Genomic DNA, 27,000 nt, shown 5'->3' on the forward strand with positions numbered 1-27,000 from the left:
ATAATGGACAATATATACAGGCCATTGTAAAATATCTAATAATGAGTAATAGATACAAGCCATTGTAAAATATCTTATAATGTTTAATAGACTAGGAACCATATATGATATCTTATAATGGGTAATAGATACGGGCTACAATCTTATAAAAGTAATAGACTAGGAACCATATATGATATCTTATAATGGGTAACAGATATGGGCCATTGTAAAATATCTATAATAGGTAAAAGACTAGGAACCATATCTGATATCTTATAATGGATGATAGATATGGGCCATTGTAAAATATCTTATAATGAGTAATAGATATGGGCTACAATCTTATAATTGGTAATAGACTAGGAACCATATCTGATATCTTATAATGGATGATAGATACGGGCCATTGTGAAATATCTAATAATGGGTAATAGATATGGGCCATTGTAAAATATCTTACAACAGGTAATAGACTAGGAACTATATCTGGTCTCTTATAATGGGTAATAGATATGGGCCATTGTAAAATATCTAATAATAGGTAATAGATACAAGCCATTGTAAAATATCTTAAAATGGGTAATAGATACGGGCTACAATTTTTTAATAGGTAATATACTAGGAACCATATCTGATATCTAATAATGGGTAATAGATATGGGCCATTGTAAAATATCTTATAATGAGTAATAGATACGGGCTACAATCTTATAATAGGTAGTAGAATAGGAACCATTTGTGATAACTAATAATGGTTAATAGATACGGGCCATTGTAAAATATCTTATAACAGGTAATAGACTGGGAACCATATCTGATATCTTATAATGGATAATAGATATGGGACATTATAAAATATCTTATAATGGGTAATAGATACAGGCCATTGTAAAATATCGAATAGTGGGTAATATATACGGGCTACAGTCTTATAATAGGTAATAGACCAGGAACAATATCTGATATCTTCTAATGGATGATAGATATGGGCCATTATAAAATATTGAATAATGGGTAATAGATACAAGCCATTGTAAAATATCTTATAATGGGTAATATATACTGGCTACAATCTTATAATAGGTAATCGATTAGGAACCATATCTGATATCTAATAATGGGTAATAGATATGGGCCATTGTAAAATATCTAATAATGGGAAATAGATACAAGCCATTGTAAAATATCTTATAATGGATAAGAGATCAGGGCTACAATTTAATAATAGGTAATAGATATGGGCCATTGTAAAATATCTTATAATGAATATTAGATACAGGCCATTGTAAAATCTTATAATGGATAATAGATCAGAGCTACAATCATATAATGGGTAATAAGATATGGGCCATTGTAAAATATCTTATAATGGGTAATAGATAGAGGCCATTGTAAAATCTTATAATGGATAATAGATCAGAGCTACAGTCATATAATGGGTAATAAGATATGGGCCATTGTAAAATATCTTATAATGGGTAATAGATAGAGGCCATTGTAAAATCTTATAATGGATAATAGATCAGGGCTACAATCTTATAATAGATAATAGACTAGGAACCATATCTGATATCTTATAATGTGTTAGTAATAGATATGGCCATTGTAAAATTTTATAATAATGGGTAATAGATCAGGGCCATTGTAAAATATCTTATAATGGGACAATGGTTCAGGTGCCATATTTGACATCAGTATCAAAGCTGTTTGCATGGAATCATAGATATAAATAACAACCTCAGCTCTGGTTGGCTGACTTAAAATTCAGTTGGGTATCTGGTCCTGTTTTCATAAAACATTTCATTGTAGAACAAAATCTGGACTTAAAATTTGCATCTATTTTTTGTTAACTACAGCAAGATAATTACATTAAAGCTTTTATGATACAAACTGGTTATGTTTGGTTTAATATTTATGTTATTGACATTAAACATGATTTTATAAAAACATATTAGAGACAATTTTTTTAGTAATCACTAAAATTGAGAAGATTTGTCAAGGTCATTCCTGAGCATGCTATTTTTGTATAATATGCAACATCAATCTGTGATTATTATCCTTGACCCTTGTTGATAAGTGCAGTCTACACGACTTCACTGTGAAGAATGTGGTCCAAATAGAATTTGGAATTCCACCCTGAATTCTACTGTGTTATTTCTAGTCCATTCTATTGACTCACTTTCTTAATCTTCAGCACAATAATGCTGCCTATCTGGCTGCTGTAGAGCCTGGGACAATAAAGCTGCCTATTTGGCTACCATAGGGCCTGGGACAATAATGCTGCCTATCTGGCTACCATTATGGAATTCCACCCTGAATACTACTGTGTTATTTCTAGTCCATTCTCTTGACTCACATTCTTAATCTTCAGCACAATAATGCTGCCTTTCTGGCTGCCATAGGGCCTGGGACAATAAAGCTGCCTATTTGGCTACCATAGGGCATGGGATAATAACGCAGCCTATCTGACTACCATAATGGAATTCCACCCTGAATACTACTGTGTTATTTCTAGTCCATTCTATTGACTCACATTCTTAATCTTCAGCACAATAATGCTGCCTATCTGGCTACCATAGGGCCTGGGATGATAACCCTGCCTCTCTGGCTACAATATGGCATATAAAAAAGCCCCTAGAAAATAAATATAAAGATCATATACACTGCTGCCTCATTTTAATGTACCCACATAATTCACAAATCTTTTTATAATGCAGGGGCAAATTTGGATTCCATTTGTTCTTAAAAAGACAGGGACCCTAAATACTTAACTTGAATATCGATCAAAATTGACAGTTGAAACCTTGATATAATACTTGTTTTATCACTGAAAAAAGTGAATAGTGCCTGGAAATTTTTAATAGCCTCATGAAATTTGAAATGTTTAAAATGCAGTCATATATATTTTTTTTAAAGTACTGTGTTTTTTAGATGAAAATATATGAGAAAATATTGTTAATGGTAATGCCTACTAGTGACAGCACTTTCAGAAATAAATACAGTAGTCCCCCTCTTATAAGGCCACCCCTAATGCAGCAGGGAAGTGGCCTTATAATGCGGGTGGCCTTTCTAGAGGGGGATGACAAATGCGAATAGCAAATACATATGAAGAAAGTCACAAGTATATTTAATTTTAAATATTTAATATTTTCATTAAAAAATCACATGCATGATGTGAAATAAATGTAAAACAAACTGTGTCATCATTTTCAAAAGAATGCTATGAATAACCATTGATACAGTTTTAAAACTGTCTTTATAATTATGTTACAGTTCACATCATCTGTCACTTTGTTGGTAACAGTCTAAAAAACAAACCATTCTTGTCACATTAAAAATATCCTTGCTGTCATATCCCCTGCATATATCGTTTAGTCTTTTGTTCCAGTCTTCGACAACTTCATTATTAACATCAGCTGATTCTCCACTAAGGACAGAACACTTAATATTGTGTCGCACTTGAAATCTGTGCAACCATCCGTTACTTGCAGTAAAGTCGTCATTACCCAATTCAACTGACAAAGTTGTTGCTTTTTCTTGTCATTCAAATCAGGAAACAAACGTCTCCTGGCTCAAACAATCTTCCTTTCTCCGTCCATTTCACCTTCCCACTTCTGCAGAATTGTTGCATTATCTTTCACGATATTGTTTATCTGAGTCTTCCTGACATTAGTTTTCTGCAAGGATCCTCGACGACTCTCCCCCCCCCCCCCACGTCAGTTGAATTACTTTCACTTTCTCCTCCAAACTGAGAATTTTTATTTTCCTCGATGACATGTTGATCTTGTTGCAGTAAACTATTCATATTGCCAACTACAATACTGATAAAACAATTTTGTATGCATCTAAACAAATTGCCGTATGTTTTTAAAGGAAGTGATCTTGTCACGTGATTCATTAGTCGCAGTCTGGTACCCTATTGTTTTTATACGTTTCTTTACACTAAGTGATAGAAGCCAAAACGGCTTCGATATGTACCATTAACATCACACAGATTTGACCTCACAGCTGTTAGGATTTGTAATTTTGACAATTATTGTCAGTAGTAATAGCCACTAATTATCAAAGTGAACAAGCTCAACATCTTACTAAGGAAAGCCATAAAGGCTATCAAACCATTTTCCTGCTGACTTGTGTATCGTACATCGATACTGTCACTTCTCAGCTGTTACTACTGTTCAATAATTGTAATTTTAACAATTATCAGTGACTAAACCGGACATCTTATGATAACACAGCAGTAAGGCTAATTGGATTACATGTACGTACCCTTTTGTATGGATTAAAATTTGAGTCTTTCTCGGTTTCTATGGAATAAATTTGGCTTCTCGTGAGGCGTAAATGATATAATATTAACCTTAGTGGTAAATGTACTTTACTCAACACTTCTTTCAGTAACGAAAACCTGACATCGGGGAAACAGAAATTGGATTACTTAACACACGTTATGAATAAAATACTGGTTCTGGATACATATTCAAATAAAATGCGGCCGCTTGTGAGGGGTAAATTTTATATTATTGCACTAATATGCTGGTTGCGTTAGCCAGGTGGCCTTTCGCGAGGGGTACTTTTGAACACAAACTCGTACTACTACTGTACAAGTTAAAGTAGTCTTATCAAGTGAAATTCATGTTTTGGTTTCATCTCTTAATTCAGTTAATTGAACAGTGTTTAAATTTAATTGTTCAACATTAATCAGTGATTTATCATGTTCATTCACAAATGTAAACAAGGACAGCTAAGGAACCAAGTAGAAGGCTTACGTGGTGCATAAAAAGCTTCGTTTCGTAGATTGTGTTCATTATGGAGAAGCAATATCCAAAGTTTGTAATGAACTTAAAAATCATTAAATGAACACTAAATTAATACATTTTATGTATTGATTTGGGTTTCATTGACAGAATTTAAATAACAATTAATTCAATTAAAAAAATAATTTATTCACAGCCCAATTGAAATTTCATTGTGTTCAGAAGAAAAATACCTGATATACTTGTTTTGTTCTCATTGCATTGAACTAGCCAAAATATTTGGCTAGTTTATTCCTGGTGTTAATTATGGGTATGAGGAGATTTTAGTGATTGGGTTGTTAATCAGAAGATTTATTGAAAAAGAGATTATATAGATTCCATGACCATTGCATTAAGATGACCCCCCCCCCCCCCATTTGCATTTTTCATACAATCTTTCTAATTAAATACAACATAATTAGGTAGGTGAGAAATATTATGTGTAAATGCACTTGGGCCTCCTGTCCATGATATATAGAAATAGCTCTTGTTAGAGTAAAACAATTGTTCATTATATTGATCAGTTACATTGCTAACATTTTCAATTTGCACTGCAATAGCCCCAGGTTCATTCCAGAGAGTTCTATGTGTGCAACACTTTCAGTCTTTGGTCAGTACCTGTCCTTTGGGTGAACCCATTACCTCTGTAATATGGTAATCAAATACAATCCCTGAGCATTTGATACTCCTTTATATACTATATAGTGGGATTTTTTTTTATTACAATGAATATGAAATACAGTCAATTCATTTAGTTTCATGCATATCATTGTATGCAATTTTTGTGCATAGAAGTTTTGGTGCATATCAGTTTCCATGGTATTGTGTAAAACTTGTGTAAAACTAAAGACAAGTTTAGAAGAAATTAAATTTATGAATTATCAAAATTATGGAATGGATTGGGTCATGTTGTTTCAAGAGAAGGATCATTGTTATTAAGATTGTTACTATTGCTTATAGCAAATATAAATTTGATCAAAAAATGTTCCCATGAAAAATAGTGGATTCATTGTAAATCAAGTTTTAAAAAAATAATGACTACTTTTATATTTATTCTATTTCAGTTTCATACATTACGTCTTGCAGTAATCATATATCAGGCAACAAACCATCGAAGGCAGCCATACTTCTTGGAGGAGATTCCATGAGTAAACTTGGCCACACTTCAGATGAAGATAACACAGGCAACAGTACAAACTGTTAAATTCCTTTGAAGAAAATAAAGCTAATAACTTAAGTAAATAGACAGAAGAAAAGAATAGAAGATGAAATTTCACTTTTCACTTTGAGATGATGACTGTTTTCATAAAGTTGGTCACTGTATAATGGGAATATAAATTTATTTTGTGTACATTTTTAAATTTACACAGACTGTTCCCATTGACATTATGATATTAACCTGGATTAGGGTAAACATCAGATGTAGAACAGCTGTACATTTTGCCAATTCTCCATGGAACAACAAATTATTGTTAATGTAAGCATAAGATTTTTGACGAAACTGGAAAAACACAAACTTCTCAAAAGTATCATTTTTTCAAGGTATAAGATGCAACACATTTTACATACATCATACATACGAGTGATTTGCCCCATTTTTGTTATGCTAATTTGCTCAATTTTAAAAATTCAGAAACTCCAGAATAACAATCACCTATATCCAGTTGGCATCCAAAGATCTAGTACTGATAAATCTGTTGCTTAAGGCAGCTGGACAGACATCCTTTTTGATGTCTTCAGGTTAGTGTGCAATATATTAGTAGACATGATTTTTGTCTTTTTTTAGTAGATAACATATAGGCCCTTTTCTCTCATCTGCAACAATATGGTGAGATATGGGTATCACTTTAACTGTAGTGAAGGTGATGACAGTTATGTGTTATAGTTAAGATTTTAAGTGAGAAATGTAAGAATTACTTGAATGCCAAGAAAATTATCTTATTTATCATTGAAAAATTCTTGTATTCATTAAAAGCTTCTTGAATTTGTCAAAAGTTCATTGATTTTAATTAAGAGAATTTGAAAAAAATGAATTAAACTTGTCATTTTTTAAATTAAGAAATCATGTTATTTATATACTTTCTACAAAACAAAAAAGAGTAAATAAATTAAATGGCATACAGTTGAGCAAACAACTCGCTTTAAAATGATGCACTTTGGTACCAGCCATTCTTTCATAACAAATATGTTAGTCATTCTGTTGATGTGCAAGAACTATCATCTTTGACTTTTCCTTGTCAAAACAGCATATATATATAAACGAGAAGAATTAGAAATATAAATCTTCATTTCATATTTGATATTACTGCAATCATTTTTAAAACATTTGTACATATTTCCTACATGTGATACATTCCCAAGGGAAAAATATTAAATACAGTTCTTTCATTTTCTAAAAAAGATCCAATTTTATAATTATGTCACATAGAGAGTTGCCTGTATATAATAAAATTCCATTACATGTCAAATTTATGCTGTGCCACACATTCCATATTTCTGTGTGTGTAAATTGTACCCATTTCAATCAGAGTAGACTCGGATATGCCCATATATAATATACACAGGTCCTAGTCTTCACTATTCTACATAATTTTATGTCTTTTGCATTGACCCAGATTTGTCAGCGGATAGTGTGATGAATAATCTGAATGAAAGCAGTGGTGTGTTTTGAGGAGCCTGTTCTAGTCAAGATTTCATTGCCCAGAATATTTAGATGGCAACACAGGAAGATCATTTCATGAATTTATTTCAGTCTGAAACTTTTATTAATGTAGCAGGTGGAGATGCACAAAGAGATTTCTCAACACCAACATTTTTATTCTGTATATAAACATAGTTTGCAATATTTGGTTTAAAAGAAAAACACTGGCACAATGGGACCAGTCCATTGACTTGAACTGACCGACAAACATTAGTCTTAATCCCCCAAAAGAGGGGAATAGGTTCTAGTTGAAAAATGATTCATAACAAGGGAATACAATTTAAATTTAAATTATGTTACTATCTTTTTTATGACTAATGAATATGCAAGAACAAGGTACACAGAACCTGTAAAATATTGAAAACTGAAAAATGACAATATAAAACATCTTTGAATAGATACAAAATCACTGCCATAAATTACATTCACCAGTATTGACTATGAATTAAATAAATGACAGATTTCATACAACTTGATATAAACTTCATTCAGGCATAGGCATTTAAAATGAATAAAGTTTTACTGCTACTTTAACTAAACTAGTTTATTTAGTGGTTAAATTTCTTTTTGACATGCATTATACCTGTGTATAGGGATATTAACCTATCTGATTTACCATGATTTTATAACCAAGGGAAAGGTCCAATTAGACCTAGTCAAAATACAAATGCCACATAACCATAACTGAATTATTTGTTCAGGGACACACCCCTATCCACCTTGCCACAATTTTAACCAAGGGAAAGGCCTGATTAGACTTCGGTCAGAACTGTGACATCACATGACCACAACCAAGTTGCAGAAACAGTTGACCAGTGATCAGAGTTAAACATGTTCCTACGTAGTTGGCCTTTAGCAGTGAGTTCATTAATGTGCACCTTTCATCAAAGCAAGCCAACTACAATTTTCCATAACAACAAAGCACCTTTGAGCTAAGGAAGTCAGTGCCGTCTTAAATAAAAGCAACTGAATCTGATCGATTGTTGCATTTTACAAAGTGGCTGGAACATATTTATTGTGCTGTGAAAATGTCCTTTTTGCAGGAAAAAAGTTTATGTTCATGGTTACTACCATTGGCAGCATAAAACAAAAATTAAATTTCCAATCCTTGGAAACCACAGATACCTGGTAATTGAAGGTGAGGCATCATGTAAAGTTGTTTGTTAAACTTGTTAGTTTGTTCACGTTTTCATTTCCCAATGAATAGCCTTTTCCCCTTGGTAGCCTCAGCAAACTGATAGATGTATCCAGCTGACTAAAATCTAGGCCAGTTTAAGTACATGTACATGTAGCACATAAACAACTATAGCCACATGATCCTGGCAACGATGAATATTGTAGTGAATTGTTTTGTGATGTGTTTGTTGATTATCGTGACTACCAAATGGTCACGACTGCTGTTTTTCTATATACATGTTATTGTGTTCTCTAATGGGATATGACTGATACATGAATTTGATTTATACTCAGATTCATGGATTTTTCATATATACGTTCAGTGCATTTTGGATTGTAATACACAAATGTAAGTTGTCAATGTACAAGTGTATTTCAGACTATTTTTACCTTCATTTAATCAATAACGTGTATTTTTGCACCTGTTTTTATTACCCTCCCCATTCCAGACCATTGTCTTCAGCTGACTAACTTGGTTGGTCATAACACAGTTCAGTACATAATATGGTCATGTTCTATGGACCCCAGCCAAAGTGTGAAAGTGTGGTCACATTGTATTTTTGTAATTTTTGCTCTTGATGTGAAGAATAATACAAGTCAGAATAACTTAACATATCTTGTAATATCATACTTATTATATTGTACCAAATGTGGAACAGGTGTCATGTCTGAACACTTGGCCATCATGCACATTTGATGTTGTAATTCATCCATGTTACATTATATTTGTGCCAAACATAATGTTGATACACCACTCCCTCGATAACTCGCGCACATCAGGGTCCAGAAACATCGACCGCACTATAAGTGAGGCGCGAGTTATCGAGGGACCTATAAAATAAGCCCAAAACCAATAAAGTGATTGACGACATAACAGAGAAATAAGGGCGGGGGTAGGCAGATTATACTCTTGAATACTCACTTTATAATCGTTCTGAGATTAAATGTTAATAAATAGCTCTTCATAACGGTGTACTTTATTATTTCCTCATAGGACAACATTAATTTCAGGATAAATTACAGTATATTGAGGCGATCATCGAAAACATTATTCCACGTGGTTTCCGTTCGCTTAACATGTGTACCACTTCACACATTGTGTACTACGTCACAAATTTTTATGTTGAATTGGATACATTCTAGTTTTATTGTTTGATCCAAATTAGACGTTTTTTTTTATATACAAAAGATCGACTCTTTTCGAGAAACAGTGTCGATCGAACGATAGATAGATAAATATTTTTGAATGTGATAGAAGTAAAATGGAAAACAAAAAAAATAAGGGTTAATCAGTACAGACATATTTAATTGGTCTACAAATTTAAAACAACGTAAATTAGAACAAGTTAATACTTGCCGTTTGTGCCACGCTTGACAAATATCAATTCACTTTTTGAAAAAAATCAGTTATTTTTTTTTGTGTGTTACTCCTTGGTTTCTCTGCCGCGAAGCAAAATCCCTCAGATTTCTCAACTGCATGAGCTTTACGTAGTCAACATTTTGGGTCTCCAGCCACCTTATGGCAATATCAAAATATTTGATTGCTTCCTGTGCAGAGGGGTGGGGGTGCAACATCTGCGTCTGCATCACTTTCAACACTTGTGTTACTCCAGTTAGAATTGTCTTCTGCTGCAAATTTGTTCGCTATAGAAATAATTATAGTTTCATCTGACATGTATTCGGCTGTGGGACAATCATTGTCAGCATAAATCCACTCCTCCTTATCATCAAGAGAAACGCACATCTCAGGACCATGAGTCTGTACAAATTTCTCCCAAACAGCCTCGGCATTAATGACATCAATTTCACTGAAACATTCGAAGTCACTATCATCGTCGTTGTCTCTGTTACTGTTTTGCTTTACGTCAAAGGCAGCTCCAAGACCCTTAATCCAGCACCCGAGGTCTCTTGTAATCGATTTTTTTTTTTAATGCAACAAACACTTCCCCAAGTTGTTGATCAAAACAAAGCCGGCCTTTACATGTAATTAGGTTCTCACAGAAGTACTCACGAGTTTCGATGTGACGGTCGATTGACTCTTTTCATGTTTTCAATGAACAGAATATGTTGTGATTATAATGTTTACACTGAAACGGAATTAAAGGATTAGAACGTGACTTTCACACAGGAAGACATTTAATTGGTGTTTTTGTCATTCTCTGTTGCCACCTGTTAGCATTTACCAGAAGTTTTCATTGATTGCTATTTCACCAGACTGTTTATTTACAGTATACTGACAACTATTTATCATAAAAACTTACATAATATATGATATCTTTAAACAGACATCTCGCTAGGATTTTAAAACTGGGTCTTTCTGCCTCTGAATTCAATCACTAAGTATCAGTACATTTTCTCACTCGGCCGCTAGTCAAAGCCTTTGAACTAGCCGCCTAGCTGTTGCATCATGTTCTTTTTTTTTTTTTTAATGTACTCTTATAAAATGGCAACAGTACATCAAAGAGTCTTTCAGTCACTGAATTCTGTCATTGTAAATATCAGCACAGTTAACTGATCAACACATTTTCCCACAAAGCAGGTGGCTGAAACAGGACCGGCAAATCTTTGAATTTTCCCGCCACCTATTACATGCGTACGGAGGACTCCCGCCTCAGTGATTTTCTGCGTCCCAGATCAAAAATTGGCATCCAAATATGCGTAATTAAGCATTTTTGAGATCTCTGAAATTAATTCTTCTTCAAAATATGGATTATATTTTTACAGGCTTTAATCACCATTTTCGATGATAAAACGAGCAATTTATCATGGTTTAATTTATCAATTCTTATCGTAATTTTTTCATGTTCAGCATATTTTAAAGATATTTTAAATACATTTTCTCTGGAAAAAATCAGGAGCCAAGACGGACACTGCATTATAAGCGGGATCGCGAGTTATCGAGGGAGCGGTGTATAATGAACATAGAAAATACACGTTAGTATGTATTACATATAATTTCATGTCAGTATGCTTCATGTGGTTAGATTTATTATTCTTACAAATAATATTGTTGAGCCTCAGTGGTTAGCATGCCATACTCATGACTGAAAGGGTGTTGGTTCAAATCCTACAGTCTGGGTTGGCTACAGTAGTATGTCCTTGGGCAAGGCACTTTGCTCCAGTTGCCTAAGCACTAAATAACCCACTTGTGTTGTCATGGTTTAAAACACCAGTCAAACCAAAAAGCATATAAGATTTATACCTTCAGGGTAAAGAAAAAGATTCGTGATGCTGGTCATTAATTAAGTATTATGTTCATTTTTTCATTGTACCTTTAAATATCTGCTTTTGTTGTTACCAACCTTCTAAAATCATGAATCTTGACATAAAGTTGTTAACAAATGCTTCATGCTTCAAATACATGTAGCTTGAGTTTTAGTTTTTACAAAGTAGAGTAATACCTGCCTTACGTTCACATTTTCATTACACACTTAATAATCAACTCTTCTTATCATCACTGAGTACCACATTTGTTATCTTTAAAATCATGAATCATGACATTGAGTTATTGCTTCCAAAAATTTCATTATATGAATAGATTTCATTCTTTCCAAGTCACAACAAAAATAATTGTCAGTTTATTTTTTGTTTTTTCTTTTTCATACAGTGAAAAGTGCACATGTATGTTTGTGTCTATTTATTGTTGCATTGTTGTATTTTTGTATTTACAGCAGATTTGATACGTAAAGAATGTGTCACTGTATGTTTTGCATCTGTAGACAGCATCAAATATTAAAGAGTCAATACTCCTACATCTTTGTCTTGTACATTATGAAATAAAATATTTGGTAATAAATGTGTTCCACACTTCTAAACTCCATTGACTCATAAAATAACTGACATTCAATGTTTGAATGTTTATTCTTTGAGGTATATAAGGAACATCCCAACTCATATAATTGTATAACATGGAGGGTTGAAATACCTCCAAGTCTGTGGCATAGAATTCATTCTCTTTAAAAAGTGTAGTTTCTGTTACTAGTAAAAGTAATCAACTGTATTACCTTGATAAAATTAATGAAAACATTGAGCCACTAGCATTTCAGGTTAATTTTATATGTTGATGGAGGCTATTCGGATTTAGGTCAATGATTAGACCTTATAATAGTTATCTCCCTTGGTAGTAAAGGACAGCACATAGCAATATCTCTTAGATTTGTGTTTTTCTGTTAGGATTTATGTACAATTGGTATCGCTTTAACCTTCAGTGCCTTCACTATATTGATTAAAATCTTAAAAGTACTTTAAATAGATGACTATCATTTGTATACTAAATAGGTGGTTTTACAATGAGTAAAAAAATAAGGACCTTACAATTTAGATGGCTTGCTACATGCCTAAATTATAGAATGCTTTGTTCAGATCTATCATGTGTGATTAAAATCTTATAAACTAATATTTATTGTAATATTGTTGTCAAGACTACTTACTTCATACGTCAATATTACAGCTTCTTCTACAGGTTTTTGAAAAAAAATTCAATTACTATGGAAGTCTTAGTGCTGAAGGTTTTTTATGATGGAATTTGCTTATGCCACATGCCATTGAGTAGTGCATGCCAACTCACACACTTTCACAAGCAGTTATAGATAATAATACTCCAGATTTCATACACCAGACCATCTTTTATCACCACAAACCACTGCTTGTCGCCTTTTCCTTCCTTTACATTGTGTCCACCAATAGTTGCTGATAAAACAGTTATTTAAAAAAAACACATCAATATCTTCTTTTTCACAAAATCCATCAAGTTTTAAATTTTACCTTCCAATGATCAAATATAAAGTTTATCAATTAACATGGTTTTTAAGGAGGTGCATTAGCTCAGTTTGTTGAGTGTTGGACTTGTAATCTGTCTATCATGGGATTGCTGCCAGCTTCGATCTTCTGCCTCAGTGTGTCCATGGGAAAGACCGCATTTTCATGTCCTGATATATCCAATAATAAAACCAACCAACAAAGAAACAATTTTAATTAACTTCTTTGTACATAAGTCTTATGATTGAAAAAAAAAAGTGTATTGAATCTATCAGCAGTCCTTGATGTGACCAAAGAAAATGGGTTAGTGACTTCAGTTGATAAGATAAGTAGCAGCAGAGAGGGTGAACAGACCGACTTTTGGGAGTGTCCAAAAACCGAAATAAGCCTTCCTTAAAAAAAGGATTAATAACTTTAAAAATCAAAATAACTAACTACAGAGGCTCTCTCAAAGAGTTCTCCTCAAAAAGTCCTCCTCTGGGTTAGTCCACGTTATTTCTCCAACTAAAAACTTGTTGATGGTGAATACATTACAAAAACGAACCAACTTGAGGTCCCACCCTCTCTGCTGCTATTAATTTATCCAAATATTTTATCAAGTCCAATACGATATCTTGTTCTAGGATCGTGCAAATTTATTGTTATAAATCCATGCGGAGTAGCTTGTGCTCGTGAAAAGAAGTTTCTGAATTTAATTATATCCATGTCACCGCTGCACCAAATTTGATGAATATTTCTCATCGTGTGTGTATCAACTCCATTAAACACAACTAAAATATTACAGTTATCTCTGATCACTTTTGGTATTTGTGTGTATTGCTAAGTAATATAAATGACATCGGTGTTTTTATGTCTACCTCGAGAAAAAATCTTAGCTGGATTTGATTGTTTGTCCAGCATCACATCGTCGTATACAACTAAATTATTAATAAATCCGTCTATGGAATCTACTGATGGTGCTTCATCAATATCGGTTAAAAACTCGATAACATCGTTATCTTTATCTATTCGCGCGTTTTCATTAAAATCCTTGAGCACATCATAACATCGTTGATCATCAACTGATGGGGCTACCAAATACAATTTATCCCACTTTAACCATCTCATTATAAGATTAAGTAACAACTGTGTCTTTCCACTTCCAGATGGTCCTATTATTATCATTCTGATGGAATTCGGTAACGCAGGATGGTGCTTGACAGGTTATCGTTTTCTTGTCGCTGAAAAATCAATTATAACCATGCTGTATAAAATATCCATGGATTTATATTGTGTGAAGTGCAGGACGCGTACCCCAACGGATACACTAACAACTATTACCACAAAAAATAATAGATCAGCAGTTACGGATAAGTGTATGCAGTGTGGTACAAAGAAATTTAAATTTATTCCCGGTGATAAGTCGGGGACAAAGTCAGCGTTAAAAAAAAATGCAACGAGGAGGTGATATTGCAGCAAAATTAGGAAAATTACCGGGAACTCCGTGGGCTAAATACCCAGGAGAAAAACATCTACCAGGATATAATTATTGCGGTCCTTGTACTCGACTCGATATTAGGCTTGATAATCAGGATCAACCAAAACCAGGCAAGGAACCAATAAACGCTATTGATAAAGCATGTCATGCTCATGATGTTGCATATAAAAGCAATGATCTACAATATAGGTATATTGCAGATGTGAAATTAATTCATGCGTTAAATTCTATAAAAAATAAAAATATCAAAGAAAAATTAGCTAATTGGTTAGTAAGATCCGCGATGAAAGGTAAATTAGCGCTAGGGGCTGGTAATATATAAAATGGAATCAATTTATTATTCCCCAATTGGATACTGGAAAGGTAAAGCAGCAATTAGCAAACTTGCTGATGCAGCAGCAGTTAAACATTCTACTGCTAAAGCGTGGTTATCCAAACAGGCAATATGGCAAATTTATTTACCACCACCTAAGCAAATTCACTTTGCACATTTCGATGTTAGTGTTCCTAATGAAGTTCATCAAGCTGATATATTATTTCTACCACATGATACCGTTAAAATTGGTCGACGTTAAATAACAAGTACGCGCTAACTGTTGTTGATGTTGCAAGTAGATATAAAGATGCAGAACCGCTATCAAGGAAAACAGCATCTGAAGTAGCCGATGTGTTTGAACGAATTTATCAACGAGGTGGTCTACGATGGCCACAGCTGCTACAGGTTGATCCTGGCAAGGAATTTCTTGGTCCAGTATCATCGCTGATGAAACAACATAATACCAAAATACGACGAGGACATACTGCAATTCATCGTGATCAGGCAATTGCTGAACAATTTAATCGAACACTCGCTGAGCGGTTATTTGGATATCAATGTGCAAAGGAATTTATTCAGGATACCAGATGTCGTGAATGGGTTGCAAGATTACCAAGTGTGATAGCAGCGTTAAATAATGAGATCACTCGAACATCCAACATGAAACCTATTAATGCAATTACAAGCGCGCATATACCTACACAACGACGTGATCGTTCAGCACAGCCAGTATTAGGTAATACCACTGAGATATTTATATGAGCCCAGTGAACTTGAAGGCGGTAAAAAAAGAGCGACTGATCCTATTTGGAGTATTACCACACACAAAATATCCACCGTGACAAGATCCACTGGTAGACCTGCAATCTACCGATTAGATTCAACTGCTCCTCAAAGTGGATTTGTACGTGAACAATTACAAGTAATTCCCGAGGACACTCAATTACCGCCGCGATCACTTAACTAGCACCAGCGCCTCTACGTCGGTTACATTCAAGACAGGTCAACATATTTTCTCGTGTATGACCAAGATTGTTATTTTTTCTGTCTACAGTAAATTGTCTTGGATCATTTTTCAGATACCGCCATAACATTATACAATTGCAACTTGCACAATGATTATTATGTTGTTGTTTCAGTGTGCTAATATATTCAATATCAACATCAAAATCGCGTTTGTTCTTTTTGTCACTTTGTATATAACCAGATAATTTTTTTCTTATTATATCATTTTGACATTCGTCAATATCATCATTGATCACTGACGAGTCCATGACGATTCGTCTCAATTGAGATATTTTTTCTAACTCAAGACACTGCAAGATAAACTAAGTTCGACCATTCGATGTGATCATCGACGATCCAAACAACTGTATCAGTAATAGTTAATCCCTGAGATGAATGAATCGTCATTGCGTATCCAAGCGTCCACGGAGATTTATCAGCACGTAGAGCATCTTCAACAAATCAACATCAACTGCGACAATATCATTCAACACAAGATTCTGTTTCCTTGACTCGGTCTGTCCTGGTATATCAACGTCAACATTTTGCCACCGTGTATCTGCTGGTCGATAACATAACGGAACTGGCAACGTTGGAAACTTTTCTCGTTGTAACTGAAACAACTCTCGTTGAAGTGTATCACGAACTATCTTTCTACTTGCAACTATTAAATCGGTTGGTCTCCACGCGCGCAAAAAGTCGTTCATGGATGTTTCTGAAATTATCTCGCGCATTACTTCACATTGAATTTTATTCGGTTGTAGTCTGATTAATTTTTTAAATTCCTTTAATTCTACATCAAGTGCTCTATAATCATCAGTTATTTCTTCATAGTAATCAACGAAATTTTTCAGCCAATCATGTGGAGATGGTCCAACTACGGGTGGTGGTTGACCGTGATCGCCGCACATTATCACAGCAGTATTTCTCGTTAGTAACCAATCAAGAAATGTTTTTAGTGTTTCCAACGAAACAGTACATATTTCATCCCAGATTATAATCCTTGGAATATATTTTTCTCCCATCCTCGAAGAGGTCCATGTCTCACCCTTCCATCGGAAGAAGCTGTGATAAGTACATGATTGTACTCCGCGTTGTTTCATTTCTAGCGCGAGTCTGTGTGTAGGTGTTAGCACGATCATATCTGAATTCTGAAATAGTTCGATCGCTCGAGTGGTTTTACCAGAACTCCAGGTCCGTTTAGATAAACCGTTTTATTTCTGATTATTGGATCGTATACCGATGGTGCAGACGATAGTTTTAATGTTTGATATTTTTTACAGTAAATATCTTTAACCGCAACATCAGCGGATTCGGAATAATTAAGTATATTTTCCTTTTTTATTCTCCACGAACGCCACGATGCACAAGTGCCTATGTTTAATTTTTCTAACAGTATTGAATATTTTTTATTGATAAAAAACGAATCCGTAGCGACTCTGACAGCAAACTTAGAAACCTTATTTGTCATCGATAATAAATTTATCGAAACATATGCGAGCATTGAAGATCTTAAATGAGTATATTGAGGTGACTCACCGTCCATGTAGCTCACAATTGTACCTAGTTTATTTCCATTTGGCAAGAAAGCTATTTCTCGACTTATAAATGTGTTCTTATTCGTTGTATCAGCGATTATAAAATCTAACTCAGCATCGTCCATGATCAATCTTGTACAATGTCGTTTATGATCGTATGATCCTCCTTGGGTGAACTTGCCAATTATTTTTCTACCAAGATCTTTTGTGATCTTATTTTCATAATCAGTTTTATCCGGGTTTTCATCATCAGAATATTTCTTTTGCTGTGGTAACCAAACTTCGGTTTGTTTTCGATATGATATAATTGCTTCGCGGATCGTCAGCGATATTAATATCGCACAATCAAGCATATATATTAACAATATTATTGGTGCCCACATTTTTTCTGAAAAATGTTTTCCAAACCAAACATAACAAATTGGATGAAGACCCATAGCAAACTCGAATGACTCGATACAAGCAAATCCAGTCAGGTCAAAATCCGATAATGGTCCATTTATCGATACTCGCGTCATTTCGTGTGTCGGATAACCGAATCTTTTAAAATATACAGAACAATCTCCCATCCCGAGAAAACTTCCCGGATAACATGCAACCATATCAACTGAAATAACATCTTTATGATCGTATTTAGTATTCCACAATCCACCGTGCCCGTATTCGACACAACTCGATATTATATCATTGAGAAAATCAAATCTAGCTGGTTTCCACGAATTTTTCTTTCTAGCAAAATGAGCCGCAACTGACGGAACAGTAAAACAGTTGCTCAATAGTTCGTCAGTATCATCAGTATATTGCAGTGCAAGATTTTTCATTTTCTCGTGAAGAAGATTTGTTCGATAAATAACACCATTTGGTCTTACAAATTGATCAAATTTACTTTTTTCTAACATATCTGATTCGTCGTTAGAACTCTGAAATAACCATACTGACACAGGATCGTTTTTATTTATTTCGTTAATAAAATCAAACATATCTCCCCCAGAATTATCTGGGGGATAACATTTAACAGTTCGATTTCGTGGAAACACTGTTACTGCGTTAGTCCACGCATGCGCGTTATGATCAATAATTTTCATCGAAGCTCCTTTCGAGTTATATTTTGATTCATACAAAATCTCGCCTGTTATCGTCGCTACGGTTATTGGAAATTTTAATTTTTTTCCTATTTCAGCGACATCTTTGATAGACGCTCCGGTATCTTTAACCATTTCTCCCCACGTGTTTATTATTTTACGTCTTTTATCTGTTAGACCGTTTCTACGAGTCGAAACGGTAAAATGTTCTGTTACTCGTTCAGCTACATAGTTTATTTTTGAAAATTTCATCGGCGCCAGTTTATCAACGCTAGGGTTTTCATTTATTACATAGATTCCATAAATAACTGCTGTTACAGGGTATGCTCGTTCATAATACGGTTTGTCAATACCGGTCAATAGACCTGGTTTGGAGTTTTTACTCAGTGTAGCAATTTTTTCACCATGACGTACAGGATCATATTTGTCACGGATAATCCAATTATCTGTTTCTGCAAGTATGACAAATTTTATTCTGAAAAGATATTTTCGATTGCTTTCTATGTTCAAAGAGGTAGTTAATGATAATTGCTGCTCGTTTGTCGTTCATCGTAGCGTCGATGATACCGTCGACACCCTTGGTGTTGCGTATAATTTTGAACGTTGACCAGACATGAGATAATTTTATTAATCAAACTTTTGTTTTTCGGATCAACCAGATCTCGTATCGGCACGTCAGGAGATATTCTGTCGAGATTAAATTTATCTGCTTTCCAAGGCTTGATTCGGGATCATTTATCGAATTCGTTCATATTATATTTCAAACAAGTATTTAAATTAAAATATATATACAATGTCTCGATGCAAATGGCTCATGGTGGGTTCATTGACTCGTTGTAATAAATCCTGTAAAAAGGAATTCTGCGGACAACACATGCAAAACATTCACCGTGGAAGCTTAGGACCAATACCATGTCTGCGATGTGGTGCTGGAGTACGAGGAAAAACACAGTTGTGTGCGTGTTGTGGTGCTAAACGATACAGAGAGCTTAAAAGATATTATGACAAACAAATAACGACCCTGACAGAGCCAATAACAACGCTATAAAATCCGTGGAGGATTATCTAACTTAGTTTTCAGATAAATTATGATTTAAACAAATGAATTTGTCCCACATCCTATAATAACAAACTACAAATCAAATATTGATGGTATGACCAGAAATTGTCAGAAGAAAGTACCAGTTGGTTATATTAATAATACTGGTCACCTGTTGTTTACTGCTGGGAAGAAACCTTGTCTCTGTCATCGATTCGTGTATGAATGTCACAAGGGGTTGATCAAAGACGGTCTTGTGATCGAGCATATTGACGGGAATCCTCAAAATAATTATTTATCCAATCTTCAAGCTGTTACACAGAGCGAGAATAATACAAGTGGTAATACTGGGAGATGTAAAACAACCGGAAAGAGGGCGGTAAAATCTACAAACATAGAAACTGGCGAAGAAATTATATTTCAATCAATGAATTTAGCTGGGAAATATTTTAATATTAATCCGCCTTCAGTACAATTTTTCGTGGAAAATATAACCAAATCCACTCTTTCCAAGAAATATAAACAGAAAATTATTTTCCAATATCAATAATGGAGATAAACTATCATCACTATCAAGTAATTACCTTAAATTATATATATTTTATGGACCCAATATTGTACACTCGTATACTACTTATTTGTTGACTCATGCGAAAGGGAGATAATTCTATAATATAACTTTCTCCGTAGATTTCTGATTTTTATGGTCGTAATTCGTCAATTAACAATCTACGTCGTAATTAATATAAATAATTATACTAGTAGAAGGATATTTATGGTTTTTAGCTTACAAAATAAAAAAATAAACGAATTTTACATCGTACAATATAGCGGACTTATTTTTAGATCTGTTATGAGAAATCGAGGCAGAACACGCTGTTAGTGTAGATATTTACAATCTGTTTAGAAACCGCTGTTATAATGCATAAATATTTAAACCGATCTGTAGGTGATAAAACGTTTGATGGTGCAGTGGTAGGAGATGTACATATATTTTTTAAGACTCGATTTTATCAATGCAGAACACCCTGTTAGTGCAGATATTTACAATCTTTACGAGAAATCAAGGCAGAACACGCTGTTAGTGCAGATATTTACAATCTATTCAGAAACCACTGTTTTAATACAGAAATATTTACAATTTACTCAGAAACCGCTGTTTTAATGCAGAAATATGTATAACTTACAATCTATTCAAAAACCGTAGCTATATAATAATTTCTGAAACGTATATTGTTAGATGATTCGATAGCTCAGTTGCTAACGTATTCGACCGTGATACTCGAGGTCTGGCGATCGAATCCCATGACTGACAACTGTCGGTGTTTACGCTTAATTGCGATTTTTATAATTAATTGGGGCCCCGCCAGCCCTCGCCTCTCAACAGAACCTCTCCAACCACGTCACTGGTGGTGGATACATGTTTTGTATCACCCACGGGCTGATTATTGGGGGGGTGTTCTGTTGAGCGTAGAGAATGGCCCCGTACATGTTGTGCCGTCCTTAATTAAGATTAGATGTTGTGTTGTCCTTAATTAAGATTATAAGTTGTGCTGTCCTTAATTAAGATTAGATGTTTGTGCTGTCCTTAATTAAGATTATATGTTGTGTGTATCCTCTAAACTTGCTGGAATACGGTGGTAAGCTAGGAGTTTATGGGGATTGGTGTTGTCCTTGTAAATATGTAAATACTACGTGTTGTGTTCCGTGCATCCTCTAAACTTGCTAGAATACGGTGGTAAGCTAGGAGTTTAATGGGGATTATACGTTATGCTGTCTTCACCAAACACACCCTCTTGAGCCTCTAGACCGTTGTTTGACGGGTTAGGGGCTCTCATAGGGGATTGTTTTTCGTGTTCCCGTTGAACTTGGTAGAATGCGGTGGCAAGCTACCAGTTCTGGGTTGGACTGTCATTGTAAATATGTAAATTCTATATGTTATGCTGTGCCCCTCCTGAACTCGCTAGGACACTCCACTAGGGGTTCATATGGGGATATCTTTTTATTATATATATATATATATATATATATATATATATATATATATATATATATATATATATATATATATATATATATACTTTTTATTATATATATATATATATATATATATATATATATATATATATATATATATATATATATATATATATATATATATACTAAATAATGAACCATGAAAATATCAATGATGTAATTGTTGCTATTAAAAAATTAGAAAAAGACAGTATTAATATATCTGATGAACTGAATCCTGAAAAGATTTTTTCTGATTTCGAAATCTTAGAAGAACGTAAAAATGATGGCGGTTTTACACTGTCGTTTGAATACAAGTTTATAAAACGAATTCAGGCGGCGATGTTCCGGTGAAGGATGATCAAGGAATTCGTTCCTCTCTCTGCCGCAGTAGAAAAAATTAGATCAGAGTTATCCCACGAATACGAGGCAAAGAAAACGATTAGTGCTCGTATAAGACAATTAAGAAAATTTATGTCAGCGAGTAACTTCGTTACTGATGAAACGACCGAACACGTGTAATATTTTATTTATTCTGAAATATTTTATTTATTCTGAAATATTTTATATTTTATTATTCTGAAATATTTTATTTTTCTAAAATATTTTATATTTTATTATTCTGAAATATTTTATTTTCTGAAATATTTTATTTTCTGAAATATTTTATTTTCCATAAAATCTGATAGATTTGTATAATTTTGAGTATCAACCACCATATCAGGATTAACAAACTGATTGATTTGCATGATTTTGAGTACCAACCACCATATCAGGATTAACAAACTGATTGATTTGCATGATTTTGAGTACCAACCACCATATCAATTTCAGAACAATAATAAAATATTTCTGATAAAATAAAAAAAAAATATTTCAGAATAAATAAAAATTTTTGTAGTATTTTTTGCAAAACTGATTGATTTTATTAATTTTGAGTACCTAACTACATATCAGGATTACAAAATTGATTGATTTTGTTAATTTTGAGTACCCATTTACTAGTCAAAATCAACAATCTGATTGATTTCGTTAATTTTGAGTACCCATTTACTAGTCAAAATTAACAAACTGATTGATTTGCATGATTTTGAGTACTAACTACCATATCAATTTCTGAATAAATAAAATATTTGACAATAAAATATTTCAGATTATAATAATTATTTCATAATAAAATATTTCACAATAAATAAAATATTTCAAATTATTTGCAAAACTGATTGATTTACACGATTTTGAGTACCCATTTACTAGTCCAAATTAACAAACTGATTGTTTTCCACGATTTTGAGTACCAACCACCATATCAATTTCAGAATAAAAAATATATTTCAGAAAAATAAAATATTTCAGAATAATAATAAGGTATTTTTTGTAGTATTTTTGCAAAACTGATTGATTTACATGATTTTGACTACCTAAATACCCATCAGAATTAACAAACTGATCGATTTACATGATTTTGAGTACCCATTTACTAGTCAAAATTAACAAACTGATCGATTTACATGATTTTGAGTATCAATCAACCATCATCTCAATTTCTGATAAAATAAAATATTTCTGATAAAATAAAATATTTCTGAAAAAATAAAATATTTCAGAATAAATAAAATATTTCTGATAAAATAAAATATTTCTGAAAAATCTACGATAACAGTCTTACGACAGAAATCTTAAGATTTCACATACAGATTTACGACTAGTTGTTCCCCACGCAGATCAATTAAGTGTCCAAGGTGGTCAGTTAGTTTAAAATTTATTCGTGTTAACATAGTATTATGACACCGCAGATAAACAGGATTAGTTGGTTCTTGCACGATCAAATCCCCAGGGGGAACTTGTGGTGTGAACGTGTATAAAATGTATCCTTTTTGAGCCCGATTTGATTTTCCGAGATCTATTTGATAGCTACCATCGATCACATCACAAACTAGATTAACCGCGATCGTTGAAGTTATATTAACGATGTCTACCGCCTCCGTCTCGATCATTATTATATCTAAGAACAGTTGCTGGTGGGGCTATTTTTCTCCACACAGGAAAGTTTTTATTGATAAGATCATTGAGTGATCTTATCAATTCGCCGGTTTCAAATCCTGGTAGTGTAAAATTTAATAAATCTGCTTCAATTATTTTATAATGATCAATATATGCTTGTTTGATACTATTTTTTTCTCCTGTGTCTATATAATTATTAGCATTTATTATTTCAATAATAGTCTGATTAAAATATTTAAGATCTAATACAATTTGATTTAAATGTTGTATCGTTGCAATGATCTGATGTTTTAGATTGATATTGGGATACTCCAGGATATAGTTTTTAAATAAATGTGCTAATGTCGTTAATGTAGTTGTGTATTCAGTTTTAATTCTATTAGCTGATGATTTGAAATCTCTTTCATAAACAATATTAGTTGAAGTTTTTATATCAAATTCATTGATAGAAAACGGTACCATAGGATATAATTTTCCATCATGAATAATACGAGTATCCCTACCAGTCCATGTATACAAATTTCGGTATTCTGGAGTTGTTATAAACTTGGCCTAGTCCGTGAGAAATTCAATTAATTTTGGTTCTGGTGGTCCTTCATGCACTGGGGGAACATCCGGCCATCCTAGTACAGATCTTATCGTGGACTGATAAATATCAAAGACGTAATCAGGCGAGTTTATTTCGATTGCAGAAGATAGCGTCGGCTCATGAACGTTAATCGATATTTTTGATTCTTTTCCGGTTATTGATTTTATTCTACGCGCAAATTCTTCATTCATTTGTTCGATCTCATAACTACCAGTTGGTATTCCAACAACAACCCAGTCACGTGTTCCATCGGATTTATTCTTATTAGCAAATACAAGCGAATTATTTGCTTGTGTGCCATTAAATGATCTCGATCTGATATTTGGCCAACTATGGTATACTCGTAATTGCGCTAGTGCAATTTCTTTTACTGGAATTGCAGTTGGAAAATTGATACTAAATTCAGGATTAATCGAGTTTACCGAGATCATCGTGGTCTTGTGCGGGGTTGTGTTCGTCACGATCTGCTGGAGTAGCTCTACTGATGTCATTATTAATACTCATACCTTTAGTACCAGCGCAGTAGTATATTTTAATCATCTCTGAAAACTCGAAATCAGATATAATTCCATCACTGAGACTCGCTGATAACAACGAAGATAACTTCGAGTATGCGACCGTCGCTGTATGTAATCTTATCATGTAATCGGATAATTTTTCATTTGTGCAAGGACATATTTTTTTTGCAATGATATTGAGCACACCTGCAATCGTTGTTGTAGCTGAAATACAAATAGTTACAGCTAATGGTGCCATCATTGTCATTGTTGATAATATCACACCGGTTCAAGCAACAACAGCGGATGCTGAATAAACGATTACGTCGACGATAACTAGTCATCGTCGATATTTCTTTACTTTTACCGTGTATTGTTCGACTCGATCTTTTAAGTTCGTTTCCCATTCACGCGCTTGATTGTACCTGTAATGTTGCGATGCAACGTCGATTGAGGTACTCATTATATCTTATAGAGTAACCAATTGAGGGTGTTTCAGCTACAAATTCTAGACACCACCAGTAAGATGTTGCGGGTAATTTCTTATCAGCTGCTTCCAGAATAAATATTTCTTCGTTTCCGCTATTTAATATAACAGATACAACCCCGGAAAACTTATCAGTTGAATGACCCATGGATACGTTGTAAATATTTCAAATTTTGCAGCACTTAACACAGACAGCCTGTACACGCTAGTGACTGTTGCGCTTTATTTGATAGTTTTATTGTGCTGCGACCAGGTTGCGAATCCCGATGATACTGTGCATATGATGTTGGTAATATGCCCGGGAGTAACCCCGCCGGGAATTTTAATCAAACTGGTTTTATTAACGATCTCAGGAATCACCGCTACGATGTTTAGCTGTGTTTGTTTGATCGTGTCGATGTTCGTCTTGATATCAACGAGTTTCACGTCAACGGTCAACGGATTACCAAAAAATTCCTCTGCGGTTTCGTTAAGTTTTCTAAAATTCCTACGGAGATTTGTGAGCGCGTTTGCGTGAACGTCATACTCGGCCCGCAACGTGGATAATTTACCATCTACGGTGTTGTAGTTGACGTCAACATATTTTTTGTTGTTGCGTCTTCGTCGGATGTTGGATCTCTTAAAACTACTATCTTATTCCCGTTCATACTGAGTTCTCCCGTCATTGTGTCACCGGTATTTTTCACGCGATTAGCAACACTTGCTGTAATTTGATCTCTGATGGTTGTAAACGATACTCTTGAATCCCTGATTTTTCCGCTGTCAGTAAACACAGGGATATTATCCGTGACCGCACCGAGTACTCGTCGAATTATATCATTCCATTTGATATTGCTGGTTTTTAGTTTACCATATCGATCCTGAAAAATAACAACCTCACCTGGGTCAATTGCAGCCAGGTTCATAATATCAGCGAGTTCATCTTTAGTCGCGTACTTCGACAGATCAATGTCATCGAACTTTTTCTTAACGCCGGAAGAAGATCTTCTTCCGTAAATATCAACCACTATATAAGATCTAAGATCTGTTTAAAACGAATTGGTTGCTTGTATAATCATGCACGACTTTATGTGGCGGTTTGGATGATTTTGATATAGCGTTAAGTACATTAATTACTTCACGGCCGCATATTGGCGGATCTGTCATTATTTGTGTGGGTAGCGTTGAATACCAAACTTGCGCGTGAAGTGGTGCAACATACTTGATAAACTCACGCGGTGGAGCTAACCCGTATGAATCAAAATAAACGATTCCACGTGGATCAACCGCGTATGATACCCAATGAGTACCGGGTCCTGAATTCGAGTCAAGATTAATAATACCTGTTTCGAATTCATTCGGTTGTTTCGGTAATTGATCTCGCATAAAAACACCTCTGAAGTTTTTTTTATTTTTAATCGCTTAGCAGCATCAAGTAAATCAAAATTTGATGCTGGAGCATCTAACGAAGTGATCCTGGAAGCCTCAGACCTCTTCCCCAACGAGATCCCGGTAATCTTAGTCCGCGTCCCTTTTTTGTGTACCCCTTTCCTGTTGCTTT

General features: G+C 34.0%; 1 protein-coding gene across 5 annotated transcripts in view; it reads left to right on the plus strand.

The window, feature by feature from the left end:
- The window catches only part of LOC149786714 (cryptochrome-1-like), a 51,190-nt gene extending 38,789 nt beyond the window's left edge, over positions 1–12,401 (plus strand). The window contains exons 12-14 of one of the 5 annotated variants that reach the window (XR_016425014.1): positions 5,840–5,965; positions 6,409–6,515; positions 7,391–12,401. Coding sequence is in view for 3 of the 5 variants with exons in the window: in XM_089977213.1 (XP_089833339.1) it covers positions 5,840–5,965; positions 6,409–6,422 (140 nt within the window). In the remaining 2 variants the exon portion in view is untranslated. Of the gene's footprint in view, positions 1–5,839 lie in introns of all 5 variants that reach the window. The other 4 variants (XR_016425015.1, XM_089977213.1, XM_089977214.1 and 1 more) reach the window with 4 other exon arrangements.
- Positions 12,402–27,000: the final 14,599 nt, after the last annotated feature.

The sequence above is a fragment of the Sinohyriopsis cumingii genome, chromosome 12 (genome assembly GCF_028554795.1).
Source record: "Sinohyriopsis cumingii isolate HCF-2022 chromosome 12, ASM2855479v2, whole genome shotgun sequence".
In the NCBI taxonomy this organism is placed as follows: domain Eukaryota; kingdom Metazoa; phylum Mollusca; class Bivalvia; order Unionida; family Unionidae; genus Sinohyriopsis; species Sinohyriopsis cumingii.